This window comes from Musa acuminata, chromosome BXJ3-10 (assembly GCF_036884655.1).
Source record: "Musa acuminata AAA Group cultivar baxijiao chromosome BXJ3-10, Cavendish_Baxijiao_AAA, whole genome shotgun sequence".
Classification (NCBI taxonomy): domain Eukaryota; kingdom Viridiplantae; phylum Streptophyta; class Magnoliopsida; order Zingiberales; family Musaceae; genus Musa; species Musa acuminata.
In genome coordinates, this window is record NC_088358.1 from 26,709,414 (window position 1) to 26,728,555 (window position 19,142).

At 40.7% G+C, this 19,142-nt stretch overlaps 2 protein-coding genes and 1 pseudogene across 2 annotated transcripts; all 3 read left to right on the plus strand.

Moving 5' to 3' along the window:
• Positions 1-1,991: 1,991 nt before the first annotated feature.
• Positions 1,992-5,953, plus strand: LOC103968338 (BTB/POZ domain-containing protein At3g44820). The gene is made up of 4 exons (XM_018819550.2): positions 1,992-2,333; positions 3,135-3,204; positions 3,794-4,778; positions 5,891-5,953. Exons 1-4 carry the CDS (start codon positions 2,281-2,283, stop codon positions 5,914-5,916), a joined length of 1,134 nt encoding a protein of 377 aa, XP_018675095.2. The 5' UTR covers positions 1,992-2,280; the 3' UTR covers positions 5,917-5,953.
• Positions 5,954-6,267: 314 nt separating this feature from the next.
• On the plus strand, positions 6,268-12,732 carry LOC135651606 (uncharacterized; annotated as a pseudogene).
• Positions 12,733-13,253: 521 nt separating this feature from the next.
• Positions 13,254-19,031, plus strand: LOC103968339 (AT-hook motif nuclear-localized protein 1). Its single transcript, XM_009381497.3, has 6 exons — positions 13,254-13,394; positions 13,619-15,221; positions 15,434-15,501; positions 15,601-15,732; positions 16,510-16,671; positions 18,400-19,031. The coding sequence occupies exons 2-6, from the start codon at positions 14,783-14,785 to the stop codon at positions 18,691-18,693; spliced, it is 1,095 nt and encodes a 364-aa protein (XP_009379772.2). The 5' UTR covers positions 13,254-13,394; positions 13,619-14,782; the 3' UTR covers positions 18,694-19,031.
• The last annotated feature ends 111 nt before the right edge of the window (positions 19,032-19,142 follow it).

Below are 19,142 nucleotides of genomic sequence, written 5' to 3' on the forward strand. Positions count from 1 at the left end.
CCTGTCCGAGTGAACGGGCATTAATGTCGACTCGACGTCTCCAACATCACCCCCCTCAGCCAGCGACTCCCTCGCCCATACCTAGCACGTTCACCCAAATGCAGAGGGCGACGATCGATGCCGCCCATACCCTGCGACAGGGTGATCCGACACGCCACCCTAATGGCAATGTCAAATCCAGCCAGAGACACGACCCCGTTCTGACAAACAGGAACATCAGGTAACATCAGACCCAAACTATAAAAGAGTCCAGGGCCTAATGGTCAAGGGGACTCAAGAGAGAAAAAAAGCCCCTTCTCGTCCACTAATTAGACCGTCAGAGGGGTCGGGCCCAAAAGACGGCCCGACCTTTGTGCAGGTACACGACGACCACATTGCCAGGGGATTGCAGCTAACCAACTCTGTGGACCACATTCGGATCGGGTTGCTGCGAGCGCTCACCCAAAGGACGTCAAGAGGCTCTACCCGCGATCTTCAGCATCCGGACCCCTGAACCAAGCCGTAACGTACCAAGATCACGGCTTAAACGGGTGCAGACCGCATCAACATCTACTTATTACTTTTTAAGAGTGTTATTTCCGAAGAGGTTTCAACAGGAATTATCTGTTTTAGAGTGTTAATGAATAGTTTTATCCTTATGAAATTCAAAAGAGTTATATTGATGCATCAATAAAGTCTTATGGATTTCGACTAAGGTCGGGAGGAGCTTGTAAAGTTGATTCATTGACGTTTAAATCGAAGTCTATCCCTTTTAAATCGAAATTAATTATATATTTTTATACTAATCTCAATAAAAAAAGAATATTCTGCAAAGATTATATAAGGGAGATAATTTCGTAACTAACTTAAATTATCTCGTAGACTTTTGAAAATATCTGAATATTTTATAGGAGGGGTATTTCGTAATCAACCCAAGTTGTCACCCGAACTTTCGAAAATATTTTTATAAATATTTTACGAGAGAGATAGTTCGTAACCAACTTAAGCTGCCCTTAGACTTTCAAAAATATCTTTGTAAATATTATGTAGATGAGATAATTCATAAGCAGCATGAGTTACCCCTTAAACATTTGTGAATATTTTGTAGAGAGTGTTGGATTGAATTGGTCTTTGTCTTTTAATAAATCTCACGTGACGTTGACGTGATGAGTGATAACTGATTGTATATTCTTATAATCAGTTGAATAAATGAGTAACTAATTGAATTATATATGTATAACATTATATTATAAATTTAATTTGTATGGTATTGTAAAAACAAGAACGAACTCTATTAAAACATTTGAGTTAGTTAATGTATTATCAGATAGGTCATAATTTTGAGTTAACATGTAAACATAATGTACAATAATTAATATAATAAAAATATTTTAAAAAATAAAGCAAACACGTTAAGATGGTGAAAAGGCAATGAAAATAATATTTATTTGTTTTAATATAGAATATATGTAATTGAAAATTTAAAATATTCTTAATTATAAATAAAATAGTTGATGATATATTAAATCTTTAAACTAAAGAATTTAATTAGTGAACCGAACTGATAGTAGATGCTGTCTCCTCTTTGCTTGGGTCGGTGGCGAATACATGCCCTCGTACATGGAGATGGACCGCTTGAGACAAGACCTCCCATTCTAGAACTTCCACGTACGATTGTGTTCCCTACTGCAGCTTACACGAGTGGCAACTCGAATCTAAACTCGTCGGGTCAATTTGACCTGACCCGGTTTTCCTTGTTCAAAACAGATTTCTTGATTCGTTGACCGAACGGGATTGGTTCAGTCACAAATTCGTCATTAATTTTGTCACGACCCGCCGATTGACCTAATCCAAGCCGGCAATTTGAATTGGCCCGGTCTGGCCGGTTCAAATTGGATATAGCCGGCCTGACCCGATCCGACTCGGAAATTTTTATTTAACCCTTATATTTATCCTAGAAGTGTACTGGGCAGGTCGGACGTTACTTTCGCGGGAGGACGGCCGTGACGTGCCCTCGTCATCACGATCAACTATGCGTGTCCCTCGGTGGGTAGAGTCGGTCACCTCGCTTTTCCTTTTCCCCTTCTCTCATCGTCACCTCCATCTTCATCGTCACTACACCAACAGTAGCGGCTTGTGCGGCCCTTTTACCATCTCGATCGTCCCCTGCTTTCCTTCCAAAAGAATCAAATCGAGGGCTACTCCCTTTTCTCGATTTCATCCATCTTTTATTTAGTTTTTGCATTCCCAATTTTGTATATGTTTCTGTGATTAGAGGTGAACTCCTCCGGATTGGTGACGATGTCTTGCACCGACGACAGAGCTTGCCGTTTCTATCGTCGAGGAAGTGATTGGTACATTTCGTTACACTCCTCTTCATTCTTTTGTGTGTAGACCAGTTAGGATTGGGATCGTGAATCGTCGAGAAAGAGGAACTTTCTTGGCTGGAACATCCCTAATTAATGGCCAATGTCCTCCAATTGTTACGCTGGTATAGAATCACTGATCGAAGACGAGCAAGCATATAGCTCTGGTGATCCAGAACCAGATAATTGGAATTTAGGACGACGATGGAAAGTACAAAAGGAAAGAGGCAACTCATTTCGTTTGTCCAGCACTATTTGGTGCTGCCAAAGTAATTCACCAAGGCATTATCATGATCGTAGTCCAAGTTATGAAAGGCTTTCTTAAGTATGCCTTTGGATTATTCTGCACCCACCCGCAGGAATTAAAAAAAACTTTAGTAGCGTGTCTAAATTATCGATTAGAAACATTCTATTTGCTATGTCCGAAACCTGCTAATCTTCTCTTAGATCTTATCGTCACCTAACCTAGGAGTGAAGACTTGGGTTTATATTGGTCTTGTACCTGAATCTTCAAAAGGATTGCAAATGATGTGATAGAACAGATGAACGATGGGGAAAAATTCAGGAATTAGTAGATAAGAACATCTTGTTCTACGCAAAGTAATGGGAAGATCAAATTAAGCAAATTAGGAGGAATTATATGCATTCAATAGCTGCAGCTTCCCTGGTGGTTGGTTTTAACATGACTTTATATTAAACTTTTTACTTTTCTTACATGAACTTTTTCGTTCAAATTTTGTATGATGAATTATATCCTAGTTATGTGACTACTGTTTTGATGAATTATAGGTTCTCTAAAACTGGTATCCCAAGTGATATAGTTATTGAAGTTGAGGGACAAATGTTCCATCTCCACAAGGTAGACATCCTTCAGTCTTGGTACATTCTTCTGAGTGTCATAGAAGCATTTTCTCTTAATTCCCTAATTTTCTTTTCATTCAAATATTAAAGTGCTTTTATGGGGCACTCTCATATATTTTTAGGCTGCATGCTTGCTGAACTTGGATTTCGAACCATGTGATGAAGTTAATTTATCCGATTGAGATTAGGTCGGTTTCCGAACTTGTCCATTTCAGACAACAAATATTTTGGATCTACTTTGCTTTCATCATAGACACCAAATTTCACTACGTAGAAGTGAAGGCCCGAAGCTTCAATGTTTTAGATATGTTTTTTGGGCTTTTCCTAAATGTACATTGAGGAAATTTCAGATTCAGGTCTTTAGTGAACATTTTGAAGTTTCCCTATTGGAGTGTTTTGTTTATTTGTGTCATAAAATCCTTTTTGATTGGGTTTTGTTTGTAATATTGCATATAGATTCCTGAACCCTTTCATCCATCAATAACGGAACTATCATTCCCCTGTCATTTTTCTTTCTTTAATTATACTTGTCTTTAGTATTAGTCATCATCTGTGCTATTATATGAGAATGTTTTTGGGTCTTTCAGTTTCCTTTGTTGTCAAAATGTGGAAAGATTGCACATATATCAGAAGTATCAGAAAATGTCAAAGAAGGTACACATCATATTTTATCAGGATGTCCTGGAGGAGCTGATGCATTTCTATTGGTGGCAAAGTTTTGCTATGGCTTCAAGGTGGAATTGTCACCAAAAAACATCATAACGGTGCATAGTATAGCTGAATATCTTGAGATGACAGAGCAACTTGATGAGAATAACCTACTTCCTGAAGCAGAAAGATTCTTTCATAAATTTGTTCTTCACAGCTGGAAAGACTGCATTGTGGCTCTGCAAAGCTCTGAGGGTTCGCTTCCACATGCTGAGTCCTTCCCTATTGTTACCAAGTGCATTAATGCTCTTTCCAGGATGGTTTGTACTGATCTTAGTTTGTTTGGGTGGCCTATGATGATGTATGGAAGCTTGCAAAGCCCTGGTGGTAGTATTTTATGGAATGGAATAAATACAGGTGCTAAAATTAGAAGTTCACAATCTGATTGGTGGTTTGAAGATATCTCATGCCTGGGAGTGCCAATGTTCAGGAGACTAATGGAAGCAATGTATGAGAGAGGTGTACGACCAGTAATTGTAGCTGGTGCTTTAATGTATTATACCGGAAGGTATTTACGTGGTCTTGATCGGTGGATGAAAAAGCAAGGATCCAGAGATCTTGCATTTCTTACTGTGACACCAGCTGTAGTTGATCACAAAGTGTTACTGGAAAACATTGTTAGCCTGCTTCCCCAAAAGAAGGGAAAGGCTTATTGCCGCTTCTTGTTAGGACTTCTAAGGTTTGCTATTATACTGAATCTTTGCCAACAATCTAAGGAGACTCTAGAGAGAACTATAGGCATGCAACTTGAACTGGCAACACTTGATGGTCTTTTAATTCCAAACTTCTCAAAATCTGACAATCTATATGACACCGATTGTGTTGAACGGATTATTCACCATTTCTTGCATTCACAGGAGTCAGGTATTGCAACATTTTCACCTTCCTCATCTGTTTCTGCATCTCCATTGTCTAGTTCTTTAAACAGAGTCATAAAGTTAATAGACAGTTACATCACTGAGGTTGCTCCTGATGTCCATTTGGGAACTGAAAAGATGCTTAGTCTTCTAGTAGCTCTTCCAAAATCTTGTAGAAGCCAGAACGACGGACTGTATAGGGCATTGGATGTGTATTTAAAGGTGTGCATCTATCTAGTCATCTTTTTGGCAATTTCAGATACTATATGTTAAAGAGTTTCTCAGAAATAACAGACATACATTAGTCTGAGATTTGATAGAATAACAGTGTGAACCCAATATGTAATTTCTGATGTATTACATTCTGATTCTTCAAATAATAATTTTTTTTTCTGTAAGTACATGATATGTTCTTTATATTTCTTTCTTTTTACTGCCCTAAGTGATCTCATGGATAACAAATTCACATGTTTCATAATTACAGGAGGCTACCATAGATCTAATTAAAATAATTGATTGCTGTAAGATATGTTCAAGCTAGTCTGAATTTTTCATAAAGAAATAATATTAATATCTATGGTGAGCATTTTTTCACTTACCACAAACATACCGGCGAGAAAGTGATCATGACAAACATGTCAAAATATTGATGTGTTGGTTGCATAAAAGATGGTGCATATATACAGAAGATACACGATGTTTGTCTCTATACATTTCCATCAATTTTTTTAAATGTTTCTGACAACATCAAATAAAATTATTATATTGATTTGCGTTTTTGTTTCTTGTTTCTGAAAACATGTTTGTGGTTGTAACTTTAACTCATCGGTAAAATGAAAGATTAGATGGCCACATGAGCAGCAAGGACCATTAGACGGTCGTGAGGCTAGTAAAGGTGGAAGATGCTTTTAGAAATAGTGAAGGTAAAAGAAATTATACTCCCACAAAGTACAGTTAACAAATATGTTCTCCGTTTCGTTCGAAAGTTTTTGTAACAGTTAGAACTTAGAAGTAGAAGTAATGCAAAATGTGCCCCAAGTTCTTGGTAAAGTTTCATGAAGTTTTTGTAGTTGGTACGATCTTTGTTGCCAGATGATCATTGATTGTGTTCCTCTGCAGGCACACCCTTGGCTTGTGGAGACTGAGAAAATGCAACTTTGCAGCGTTATAGATTATGGAAAACTCTCTGTTGATACATGTGCACATGCATCACAGAATGAACGCTTGCCCCATAGAATCATTCTCCAGGTTCTATATTTCGAACAGTTGCAGCTGAGATTGTCCCTTTCTCATTACCTTGATGCTTTAGACATCGACAGCACAGCTGCTGCAAATAATGTGGTTGGACATATCCTACAGAGAGATGGATGGATTTCACTAATTCATGAAAACCAGGCCCTCAAAGTTGACATGGAAAGCCTTATGTCAAGAGTTAGAAATTTGGAACAGGAATTTGTTATCATAAAACAAAAAATTGGTAGGGTGAATAGACACCAATGATTTGATAAGCACGGCTTGCTTCATATCTTGATGATTTGGGGTTTATGCATGTACCACTGGCAGTTGACTACCTTGACACTGTAGGAGGAAAAGATCCTAGTTCCACACAGTTGTCCATGCATCACATATTTCAAATTCGGTAAGATAATACTGAACTTATGTTTCTTTTGGGTAAACCAGATGATTTAATTTATTAATATACATGCCTATGGGGTTAGCATATCTCTTTTGGTATCAGAAAATTTTGCAGGATGATGTTTGGCAAATTATTTTGATATCCTCATAACATGAACAATGTGTTTGGTTGCTGTTTTGTAGCAACTTTCATCTTAAATGTCCTTATCTTGATTGCTAAATATTGCAGTGTGATAGGATTGGCTTGGCAACTATTCTTGTACATGTTGCTAAGAAAGTTCTTTTCTGGAAAGCAGCAAACTATCTTCTTCAAAGTAGTAAGATCTCAAATGGAGCAAGAATGTAGTCACTTTACCAAATGGTTAAATCGGTATCTGAGATAAAACAATCCAGGAACTCTGATTTTCTTCTTTAAATGGATCGTGCTGTCTGACTCTCAGCTGAGACATACCAGTCTTCTAACAACTGCTGACCTACTTTAGGAGAACTGGAACTTTTGTCTTGAATCTGCAAACATGGAAAATAAGTACTCCATATCTCATCATAATTTGTCATCATCTGTGACGGACACGGTCAAAGAGAATAATAACCTGAAGAACAGGAAGTGAGTAGCATCCGCTCACAGGTTTGCCTCTCATGCTTAACATTTCGCAATCCTTTGTTCACAAATTGCAAATTCATTTTCATCTTTATGTCGAGGTTGTAGTTTCAAAACCTGATAGTTTCTTCTGTTTGTTCTTTCGTTTCATCTATAATGAATCACGTTATACGTGAAAGAAGTTTTAATGAAATAAGTTACTGTAACTTCTTCATTTTGATATTCGTTTGACGACATGTTTTGGTAAAAATCTTGCAGTTCTGAATTTTATTTACGTGAAAAATCAGAAAGGGGAAGCAATGAATTCTTCAATGGTTTGTGACAGGTCACGAGAGTATATGGCAATTTCCTTAGTCTCCTTAGTTATACGGGTACATCTTCCTTCCGGAGGACAAGCAGTCAGAAAATAGGTTCGTATCTGAATTTTGTGCTCCTTGCTGTATCTTTTGGTAATCTGTGACTGGATTTCTTGCCTACCAAAGCTAAAAGCTGGTGATAATTTCTTACCTATAAATTGGCAGGTTGGTAATAGCCTGATACTTGACTATGTGAATTCCTTTTTTCACAAGAAAGGACCCTATTTGACTTGGTTGATTCATGTGTTTGCTGTTGAAGATTTTAAATACCTATCTATACTATTCAACATCACTGAATGAAATATTTAGAAGTTATATAAAATGTAAGTGGTCAATTATTTGATCGGGCTGATGATTACCGATGGATATAAAATTGATCTCACTTATGATTTGAACTATAATGTTATGTCTCCCATCTGATGACAGTATCGACTTGCAGGACAGTAGGCAAATGGTTGCAAGTTCTTGTCTGAGTCCCAGATGGTGTTCTCTGTGGAAGGGAGTGCAGCATGCTGTAGCGGCATCCAACATGTACAGTAGTTTCCCCTTTGCTTTTGAGATTACTATGATTTGGTTCATTCCCTTGGATATTAATGAAGGTTACTGTTTCTGTGAACGAACACTTCCTTTTCACTAATTTGGGAAATTAAAGACGAATGCCTGCTGGTGGGAAAAATGAGTTGGAAAAAGAGTTGCGTGCGATGGTTGGCAGCGGGCAGTCTTATTGTGAGTCCCGGCTCGGCTTGTCGCAGCACCAAGGCGGTTCGTCCCTTTCCGCGGCCCACCACTACGTGACTGCCAAGGCGGCTCCGATCCCCCTCCACCATCGCGCTCACCACCAACTCGGCGCCGCAGAGTCTATCGCCAGCTCCGGAAAGAAAGGGGTCGTCATCAACGGCGGTGGCGGCGAGGACCATGAGGGTAATGGCGAGGCCTTCGGCCAGACGGACGCCTCCAAGTGCCCCGTCGCCCCGGCTTTTGACGACCACTGCTTCGCCGTCGACGACAACACCTTCGCCGACCAGCACCCTGCTGCTGCCGACGATGATGATATCAATACCGACAACGCCGATCGAAAGGGGGTCGCCACCTCCGCGTCCCACCACCAACACCTCCACCACCACCGGCAGCCCCATCACCAGTCGCCTAAGCGCAAGGATCGCGACGATGCCAGCAATGGCGAGCCCCCCTACTGCTACAACAGCAGCTTGGCGGCCAATAAGAAGTCGAGGCCGATGTCGTCCCCGGGGGACAACGGCAAGGGCCGGGAGGAGTGGACCGACACGGCAATCGGCTCCCTCCTAGATGCCTACACAGAGAAGTATGAGCAGCTGAACCGGCGCAACCCGCGGGGTAGGGACTGGGAGGACGTGGCCACCATCGTCAGCGAGCGGTGCAACAAGCAGAAGGTGTGCAAGAGCGTGGAGCAATGCAACAACAAGAATGACAATCTCAAGAAGTGATACAAGGTTGAGTGCCAGCGGAGCTGAAGGTATAATAACTCAGAGGTAAAGTCATTCTCAAATCCATGATGGAAGAGTGATTTTGAAAATTTGTGGTACGGCATTAGCTGGAGTTGGTCCCTACGATGTTGACCCCAAGGTAGACTACTGATATTCTTCTATCTGCATCAATGTGGTTTTGGTATGATACTGTTCAAACAAAATGGAGCATCTTGCACTGCATAAATTGCTAATCCAAAGTTAAATGCATATTGTGTTTCTGTCGCTCAGGTAATTGCACTTATTGCTAAGGAAATTGCAATTGCAAACCATTCTGGTCTTGAGGTATCAATCGACAGCTGCCAATTTTTACTGTATTTGAAGCTATCTTCTTCCTGGATCTGTTATAACTCTGTTCTGTGACCCTTGATTCTGATGTTTTTCAGGTGGCTGTTGTTATTGGAGGTCAAAATATATTTTGTGGTGACACTCAGATAGCTGCGACTGGAATTGATAGGGCTACAACTTATCAAATGGGGTATGCATTTCCTGTTTCAATGCTGATACTTATTTGTACCATTGTGAAATGGTTGGAATGTTGTGCAATTGCATGTTGGGAACTGAGGGTAGTTGTACGATTAGGGATCAACATATTGGAAAAGTCAACAGAGTTGAGATAGAGATATCGCTTGACTATAAAACATAGAAGACACATACACACAGACACAAAAGAACGTTTCATAATGGAAGATGCATAATGGTTTGTGAAATTCATGACATTCAAAAGATACAATGTAATATAAAGATGATGCTTATTACTTATAAGCTTGTCTATTTGATATGTAATTCTATATTGCATGTAATAATGCATTCATGATGGTTTGTGAATTGCATTACTTTCAAGAGATATAGTGTAATATAAAGATGATGCTTATTACTATAAGCTTATCTAATTAATATGTAATTCTATATTTCATGCAGTAATATATTTGACATTTGCATACATGCCAATATGTTTTTCTATTTGCAAATATGATCAATGGAGACATCAGTTGCTCTTTTATTTTTATGTCTTTGAACTGGAACCAAAAGTTCAAATAGGTCATCCTTCTTGTCCATCTTGGCTTGGAAGTAGGCACCATCTTGAGAAGGTTGATGTCTGGTTGAAGCTGGTTGTAAATTTTATTTAATTTTTGGTAGAGGCTTCAAAGGGCATATTCCCAGTTCTTCTACCTTGCTCTCTGAATTTTAACATTGAATTAAATATTATTGTTACCAATTACCATGATGATTTTGTGTAACCATTTTTTGATATCTTGATTCGTTATGAACTACTATTTGCCAAGGTATGCATGATAACTTTCAGGAAACACCACATGTTTCATTACCTGGTTTAGACTGCCACCATATTGGACAAAAGATGATATGGATGTTCTTAGCTTCAAAGAAAATCTATGGATCATAATTTTCATCAGTTGCCAAAATAAGGTTTATTGGTTCCTTCTAAGAATGAAGTCATGAACAAACAAAGTTCAGTTTGAAGTTGACATTTTTGTACATGCTTATCTTGAATTACCATGCATCTGATGCTATGTCTACTTAGTTGAGTCTGACAGCATTTCTATATTTACTGCTCTCCACAGTATTGAAGGAGTGTTGTCTGGTAAAATTGTTTTGTTTTTTTTTAAGAACTGATGAAATTTGTTAGTACTTATCCTTCCTCTTCCCTTAACACCCAAACATCATATGTAGACTTTCATTTGTTTTATGTAAAGCAAATTTGCTTCTCATATTTGTTTTCAACTGTTCTCTGTTCAAATCTTACATTATCTGAATAAATTCTGTTTAATGCATATTCACAGTAAAATGCATTTGTTTCTACAACTCTGTTTTTTTTTTTTTTCAATTGCAGTGTGACATTATGCATTCGTTAAAGTTCTTTTGGCTAAGCTTTTATTTACATATGAATTATGGTAGTATGATGGCATCATTGATGAATGCCATAATGCTCCAAGCATCATTAGAGAAGCTTGGTGTTGAGGTGCGTATGCAGTCTACCTTAATGATGCAAGAGATTGCAGAACCATACATTAGGTGCAAGCTATCCATCATCTTGGAAAAGGAAGAGTCATAATATTTGGTGGGGGCTGGTGCAACCACAGGAAGCCCACTTTTCAGCACAGATGCTGCAGCTTCCTTGAGGGCCTCTGAAAGTATGTTCTCACATGCATCTATATTGTCCCACTTAAGAATGTGGGTCACTATCCACCCCCAAAGTGCAATTTTAGGTGATCTTCTTTTGGGGTAGAACCCACAGATCTGGGTTTGGGCTGTGATTTCTGCCTTTATTTATCCTGATTTGGTATTTCTTTCTTGATCTTGTTTTCTGGAAGACCATTGATCCATGTGACCTTACAACAGTTCATGCAGATGTTGTTCTTAAAGGTACTACTGTAGATTCTATTTACAATTGCCACTCGAGAAACAGCAACGGTAGTGCATTCAAGCACATTTCATTTAGGGAATTGGTTTCTAGAGGCTTTACCGCAATGGACATGACAGCACTAAATATTTGTGAGGAGAACAGCATACCTGGTACGTCGATGCTACTGTATTCTTTGGGACTACAAAATTCTCTCTTGTATTCGTGTTACCGATCTTGTTGCTTTATATGCATTTGCAGTTGTTATTTTCAACTTATCAGAGCCAGGCAATGTTTCAAAGGCACTCTATGGAGACCAGACTGTTATTCTTATCGACCCGTCAGGGAGGATTATCTAATCCCCATTGCCTTTCAGCCAAAGATTTCAGAAGGCAATTATGATTACGGAGTGAATTCCCATCAAATCTTCAAGCAATTATATGCATTCCGAGTGACTTATACCAAAAGCTTGTATTGTCATGGGGTATGTCACCCTGGCGATGAGAAGAACCGCTTGCTCCTTATATCGACGTGATGAAATGGTACAAATCCTCCCTCCACCAGGAACACCTGTAAATTGTAGCTGGTACCATAAATTGCTGGACCATTCGGTTGTTTATTACGTTGTAAATTAATTCAATGCACTGTGCAGAAATGTCAAGAAGATCCCGGAACAAGAGGAAGTGGCAGTATGATCTTTAGTGCTATTACTAACGGATGGATCACAATGATGCTTCCTTATCTTGAATGTATGAATTTAAAAGGGATCAGCTGCATTTATCACCAAGTAGCAGAGTGGTTATCCACAAGGGGCCTTTTTATGATTATAAAATTTTGCAAATAGCCAATGGAAGGTATGAATTTACTTAAATGATGATTGATAAATTAATGTTTATTCACTAGTGTATGCTTTTCTTCCAAGAAAAATATTTCAATTAAATTTAGAAATATTTGTTAATTCGGATGAAATGCATTTTAGAGTTGTCCTGATCTCAAGGCAAACTAATCTATGATTAATTCTGAATATATATATGTATAATGTGGGAAGTTGTGAAAAGTTGGCATTTCACAACACCCCACATTATAAATTAGGGAAGGCCTCGGTGCTGTTGCCAATTTACGCTTTTAATTATTGCCTGGCAGCTTTGTTTCCGGTTTTTGTTTTCTCCTCATGCTCTCTTATATTAAAAAGGGTACTGCTTTCCACACTATTTCTCTTGTTTTCTTTTAATTCAAGACATATCTGCACGGAATCTCAACTTGTTTCCAACTTTAATGGTTTATCATACGATCCCCTGTCTGCCTGCAGGGCTTTATCGGAAACCACAGCCAGTGAGAACCGAGGAGAAGCGGACGCAGCGTTTCTTTTCCTTTCTTCTTTTTCTGCTTTGCTTCAGTCACACGGTAGTAGATGCTGTTGCCCCTCTCTCTGTCCAAGCAAATATATAATCTGCGACTCACGTGCAATCAGATGCAAGTTTGTAGGGCGTGTTAACGCCCATTTCTCCCGTCGTTGCCTGGATTTGGCGATCTGACCTATTCCGAGCGAGTCCCACATCACATGGGAAGAACATTTGCCGGGCTCATACGGTCCATGCTCAAGAGTGCTGTGCGTCTTCAGAGGCCTCGGCTGGGACACCCGGGATCGACAGCGACACCATAGGCTGTGTTGGTGGTCCCCCGGATCACCTGTCCTAGTGTCAAGATGTGGTACGCCTGGTGCCAGGACCCATTACAAGTGGGGTCTCCTCTCCAATCTCTGTGTACCTCGGAGGTCTTTATTCTCTACATCTGTGCCTGTCTTGTGCTCGACGAAAAGCCAGAGAGAGAGAGAGAGAGAGAGAGAGATGGACCACTTTGGCGCGAAGCGACGGGTAAGCGGAGGTAGCGTGGGGGGGCTCACCGATCCGCTGCTGCCGGCTGCGGGCGGGGATAGAGGAGGGATATGATGTGATCTGCCTCATCCATGGCACCTGCTGCTACGAGGAAGACCGCACCGGACTGTCTCCCCTGACAGTCCATGGTTTTTTCTCTTCCCTCGACCCTTCCGGCCGTCATCAGTCGAACGACGACATCCGAGAGAGACGAAGGCGAGCAAAAGAAGTAGAACAAGAAGGTGATCGGATGAGAAATCAAAAGGTGGACGAACCCGACCGAGAGCGTGATGCGAGTATGTAGAGATTCGCGCACTAGCACTTTTCCTTTAACGACACTCATATCTGACGAGTCAATTTTTATTTACTGTGGCTAATTAATTATCCATGTTTTTTACTTCATAAATAAATCCAAAACATTAATCTCTTTATCGAAAACATTCAAAGCTATGGTGAGCTTATAAACCGTAAAGCTTTCTTTTCCGGTGTGTTGTGACTTCATATGTTTAATTTGGAGCAGATACTGCCACATGTATCACGTCGTCATCTCTTACAGCCGGAGTGCGTCGTTCGTGCATGGCATGGCATGGCATGAGAGTTTGGTTTGAGGTCACGGAGACACTACTTGTGCTGCTGGCTTGCGGCCACGAAGCTGACGCCCACCACCCGTTCGCTCCCCGGCCTCCTCGCGTGCGAGAGATCGGAAGACAGACGCAGAGAGGAAAGAGGAGAGAGAAATAGTCTGCGTTCAACCCTCTGCTAATTCCGTCTACAGGGGATATAGGTGAAGTCCTCCTCCCACATTTCTCGATCTCTTCTGCCCATCAGGTTCCGAAGAGGAGAGAGCTTAGGGATTTGCACCCCCTTCTCACTGGTGATTGATTCCACTAATATAATACGCCTGCATTTTAGCTTTTACAGCAAAGCAGCAGTTGACCGGAGTAGATTAATCCTCTCCCCCATCCCCACCTATCCACGCACCATTTTCATCTCAACACACACACTCTCTCTCTCTCTCTTCACTTTCTTGGATGGATTTAGGTGACCTGCCTTGGGTAAAGGCACCAATATGTTCTCCAAAGTCTTCTAATCTACCAGCAGCTTGTCTTGCATTTGCAACCTACCAGTGTTCGTCATAAATCCTGTGGGAGGAAGTGTGATGGTACGACTGGTTATTTATGGTTGAGCTACTTTGGTGCTCTCCTGCCAAATTCCGGAGACTACTGCGGCCACTGACCCCTGAAAAATAAATGCATTAAATCCTCTAACTTTGTTATCACTCCTGTGATTTCCTTTCATTTTTCCTTCTTTTCACTGTTATGTCACACAGTTCATGATCTCGTGAATTATATCTCTTTAATTAGAGAACAAGTGTTTGGGTTTAGAGAGAGAGAGAGAGAGAGAGAGGGAGAGTTGGGACAACATGTCCGCTATATTCCTCAGACTCTACTTCTCACAGCGCCAGCTGCAGGAGGTGGCTTTTCTCTCTTTAGTCTCTTACCAACCATGACAGAGACTGGGAGTAGCTTGCGGAGCGCCACAAGTGAAGGCCTTTTGAAAAAGGAGAGTGAGAGGGAAGGTAGAGAGCAGTAAGCGAGCGAGCAAGAAGAGTCCTGCCCTCACAAAAGCCATAAAGGAAACAGCAGTCTATTTTTGTTCTCTCTTCGGCTACTTGGATATATGAATGGAAGGGATGGAGAGCGTTGTGGTGACAGGGTGTGAAGGAGGAAGAGCAGGAGGAGGAGATGGAGCTGGAGGAGGAGGAGGAGGAGGAGGAGTGGAAGCAGGTCACTCTTCTCCGACTTTGTCGCCAACTCCTCCTCAGCTTGCGGCATTTTCCAGCGGGGTTGTTGGCGTGACGGGGATGCCCGTGCCACCGTCGGAAGGGGCCGGCTTGGCCATGGGGATGATGGGGAGCGGCGGCTATGGGGGCAGCAGCGAGGGAGATCTTCCCGCGCCGAAGAAGAGTGGGAGGCCCAGGAAGTACGGATCGGACGGCATGGCCCTGGCGCTGTCGCCGACCTCCGGCTCTGCCTCCCCTTTCTCTCCTGCTTCCTCCGACGCCAAACGGGGTAGAGGGCGGCCTCCTGGCTCCGGGAAACGCCAGCTCCTTGCAGCTCTTGGTAAAGTGCCCCCCGACCACCCCACTGCACTCTTCTTCCTCCTCATCTTTGAAGCTGTTCTACCATGCTTACAACAGCATCTCTCTTTCTTCGTATCTCTTCTTTTCGTAGCATATATCTGTTTCAGTCGACGACGGTATAGTGGTAGATAGATCAGAACGAAGGCGTTCCTCAGCTCACATTTGGATTACTCTTCTTGTCATGCTTTACAGGAGAATGGTTTGCGTGCTCAGCCGGTGGGAGTTTTACGCCGCATGTTGTGACCATTGCCACAGGGGAGGTGACTTATTTCTCCTTCATGGGTTTCTTCTTGAGCTAATGCTGAACTGGATCCTACGATCAAACTCGGAACTTTCTGCTGATAGATCTTCTGCTGCAGGATGTCGCTGCTAGAATTCTTTCCTTCTCCCAGAAGGGTCCGCGGGCTATCTGCATACTCTCTGCGAATGGGGCTATCTCCAATGTTACTCTGCGCCAGCCAGGCTCCTCCGGTGGTACCTTGACTTATGAGGTATGCAGATGTCAACAATTGTACCTTTGCCATATTGTTTCAGGTGCATTTTTCCATGCCTGTTCTAAGTTCAGCTACTGAGTTCTTTTTCTTCTGAAGGCTACTCTTTGGATATTAACCATTTTAGTAGGTTCCCTTATGCACTCCCTGGACTTCTTTTCGTTTGAAGATATTCACATTCGAGCTAACAAATCAATCACATCATTTTCGCTCTTAAAATGTATGATTTAGGGTAGGGGAGGAGGAGAAAAGAGAACAAGGTGCTACTCATCCTTGCACTCGTTGCAAACTACGTGTGGTATATTATATATTTACTTGTAGACTATTTTCATGCACATCCTTGAATCAAATAGTTGAGTAAGGTGAACAATGGAAAAAAATTTCGTGTTTCAACTGAAGTAACGAGGCAAATTTCTATATTGTTAGACCATCAAAAGTTGAGTTATTATTAACAAGTAGTTTTCAATATTTATGACGTAAGCCCGTATTTGAAGTTTACGGGGGCTTGTGGTGAAGCATAAAATACAACCTCATCGGTTAAAGAGGCCTAATCTTTTTCATGATGTTATGCTGAATTTGTAGAAATTTGTTTGGGTAAACTTTATGGCACAAAATTGATGAATCATTGACTAAAGCATCAAAGCCATTTTTCATTGCCTCCTCAATTTTGTTTAGGAAGTTGTCTGGATGTACATTAGTTTTTGAGTTAATTTTCTAATTTCCTTGAACTTAAACAAGTTATCCATTTAATTTTATCTTGCTCATACAAATGTGCAGGGCCGATTTGAGATACTGTCCCTGTCGGGGTCCTTTACAATTTCTGAAACTGGTGGTATGCGGAGTAGAACTGGTGGGATTAGTGTGTCGCTTGCTGGACCTGACGGCCGTGTTATTGGCGGAGGAGTTGCTGGATTATTGCTTGCTGCCAGTCCAATTCAAGTAATTATCATCATCTCATTGTCATTTGAATTTATTCTATTAGTTAGGTCTAACTCGGGTGAACTTATGGCTTGTTACGCACCTGAGAGCTACCTAACGTCAAATATGAGGCATATCGAGTCCTCGTGTTTGTATAACCATCGTCATGCCAATGTCAGTCTGGCTCTTGGATGACACTCTAGTATAACTTGCATCAAACTCTGCATTCTAAGCTAGAATCTTTGAAAACAGTAAGCATGTCCATACCATTCCAAATTTGAATATACAAGTACTAAATTGCTTATTCCTCCAAGACAATATGAACATACAAGCATTGTATTGCTGATACTTTTGGCTGTTCAATACAATATGAACATAAAAACTTTTGAAGAAGGCCATATTTGCTCATCTTTTATGTTTTGCTGACTGTATATGGATTATTTTTTTGACACATGAAACCTGATGCTATTAGTAAACCATTTCATGTTATGAACATGGAACAACAGCTGAACTCAGCTTTGTCAACTTTGCTCGTTCTATAATATATACCAACTGCCAATATAAGGAAGAAAAAGTACAAATGATCTTGCTGAAGTTCTCAAATAAGAATCACCAAATATCGTTGACAGACAGTAAGTGCATGGTCCCTGACCATGCTTCAGATTTGGTGGCCTATGGATGGGGTAATTGTCCAATATCTAACTCATTTTATTTTTGAGATTCAGCTTGAATTTCATAGTGAAGTGTCCGATCGCGACAAAAGAGAAGAATTTATCCTCAATTATTAAGAAAACCACAACTGTATAGCCTTCTTACGAACTTCGCTTCTTATGTGTTCAATAAAGCTATATATTGTAAAGTGCTTTTCCATCGTATACAAAACTAGTATCTACTCTTTTCCCTAGTGCTAGTTTTTCTCTCAAGTTTTTTATCATTTTTTTCAAGAAAAGAGAAAAGGCTTCGACACTTTTTCTTATAAGTTTATGAGTTGATGGTCATATGGATTGAAATGTCATATAGATAGTTTAGTCTTATTTTGCATTTAGCTGTTCTCCTTTTGCTTATCGGTTTGACACAATGAACATGTAGTGGACATATTGGCTCAGTTGGACTTCGATTTTATACTCAACTTGCGTTCAGACCTCATTCTTCTGCCATAAAATGGGGATATCATTCGAGGTGAATGACCTATTTTGATTTTCAACACTGCATGGTATGGTTTGAGTGGATGATATTTTTGGTCTAACAGCCTACTGGATTGCAGACTATGGTATACCAGATGGTACACTGGGCATAGGACCAGTATCATCCGGTATACGGATTGTACCGCCCGGTGCACCTGGTTCAAGGCCTCTACAGGCAGTAAATTTTTTTTCAGCTTTTTTCACACTTGTTTGAAACTTGATATGTAGCGATGTTTTGGCACATGGTATACTGGTATGGCTTGATCTTGTACTAATCTAGGCCAGGACCGATATGGATCCGGTATCTGAAATTAAAAGCCTTACCATTTTCTAGAGACCAGAGTTTCATGCATTAAAATATCACTGAACAAAAAGGAACCAAGTTACTCAACTATTTGTCTTGTTTTCTCATCCTTGTTGTTTATTTTTGTTAGATTTGGCTATTTGTCTGAGTTAGAACAATGATAACAGCTTTATACACAGCTGGATATCTAAAAACTAGTAGTTTATTTTGGTGCCGGAAAATTTATCATTTGAAGCAGTCTCTTTAATATTGCATTACCAGGTGGTGGTTGGAAGCTTCATGCCGAATGTATACAAGGAGAAACAAGCAAAACCAACTCATCAAGCACAACCTTCAGCACTTCCAGGAACTACTGGTTTATTGACAGCTGCAATGCCTATTTCTCAAGCAAACCCCGAAGAAGACTGCGAGACCCCAACCTCGTCATCCTTGGCCAGACAATCCCATGCCGAAAATAGCCTGTGCCGCCCCAATCCAAACTCTACTTGGCATGGTCTACAGTCATCAGAACACAAGCCTTCTCCTGATATTAACATATGCTTACAGGGAGAATAGCATCAAGGTACTCGCTCGTCTTTACACCCTAACACTATCATACTCTTCTAACATGTTCAGCAAGATTTCTGCTAGATGTCAGGTTAGGAGTCATTGTGCACCTGATTTGATGAATGATCAAATGGTATCCTATTATCGGTTGGTCTTTTTATTGTCACCTTAGTCGTCATTAATGTTGTCGTCGTCGTCGTCGTCATCGTTCATTGTTTCTTTGTGTTCTTGTGGAAGAAGCTCGAGGAGCCTGAATCTGTGCAAGGATTTTTTTTGGTGACCAAGGTTTCTGTATGATTCATGATAACTGCTAATGTTTTGAGTCAACTTGATTCTGTGGTTATTTCTGTGAGTTCTTTATGCTATCTTCTTTGCCATTCATCACATCGAACCTTCCAAGTTTGGCTCATTGCAGAGCACCATATTTGGCTTCACCATTGCCACAATGTTCCTCAGTT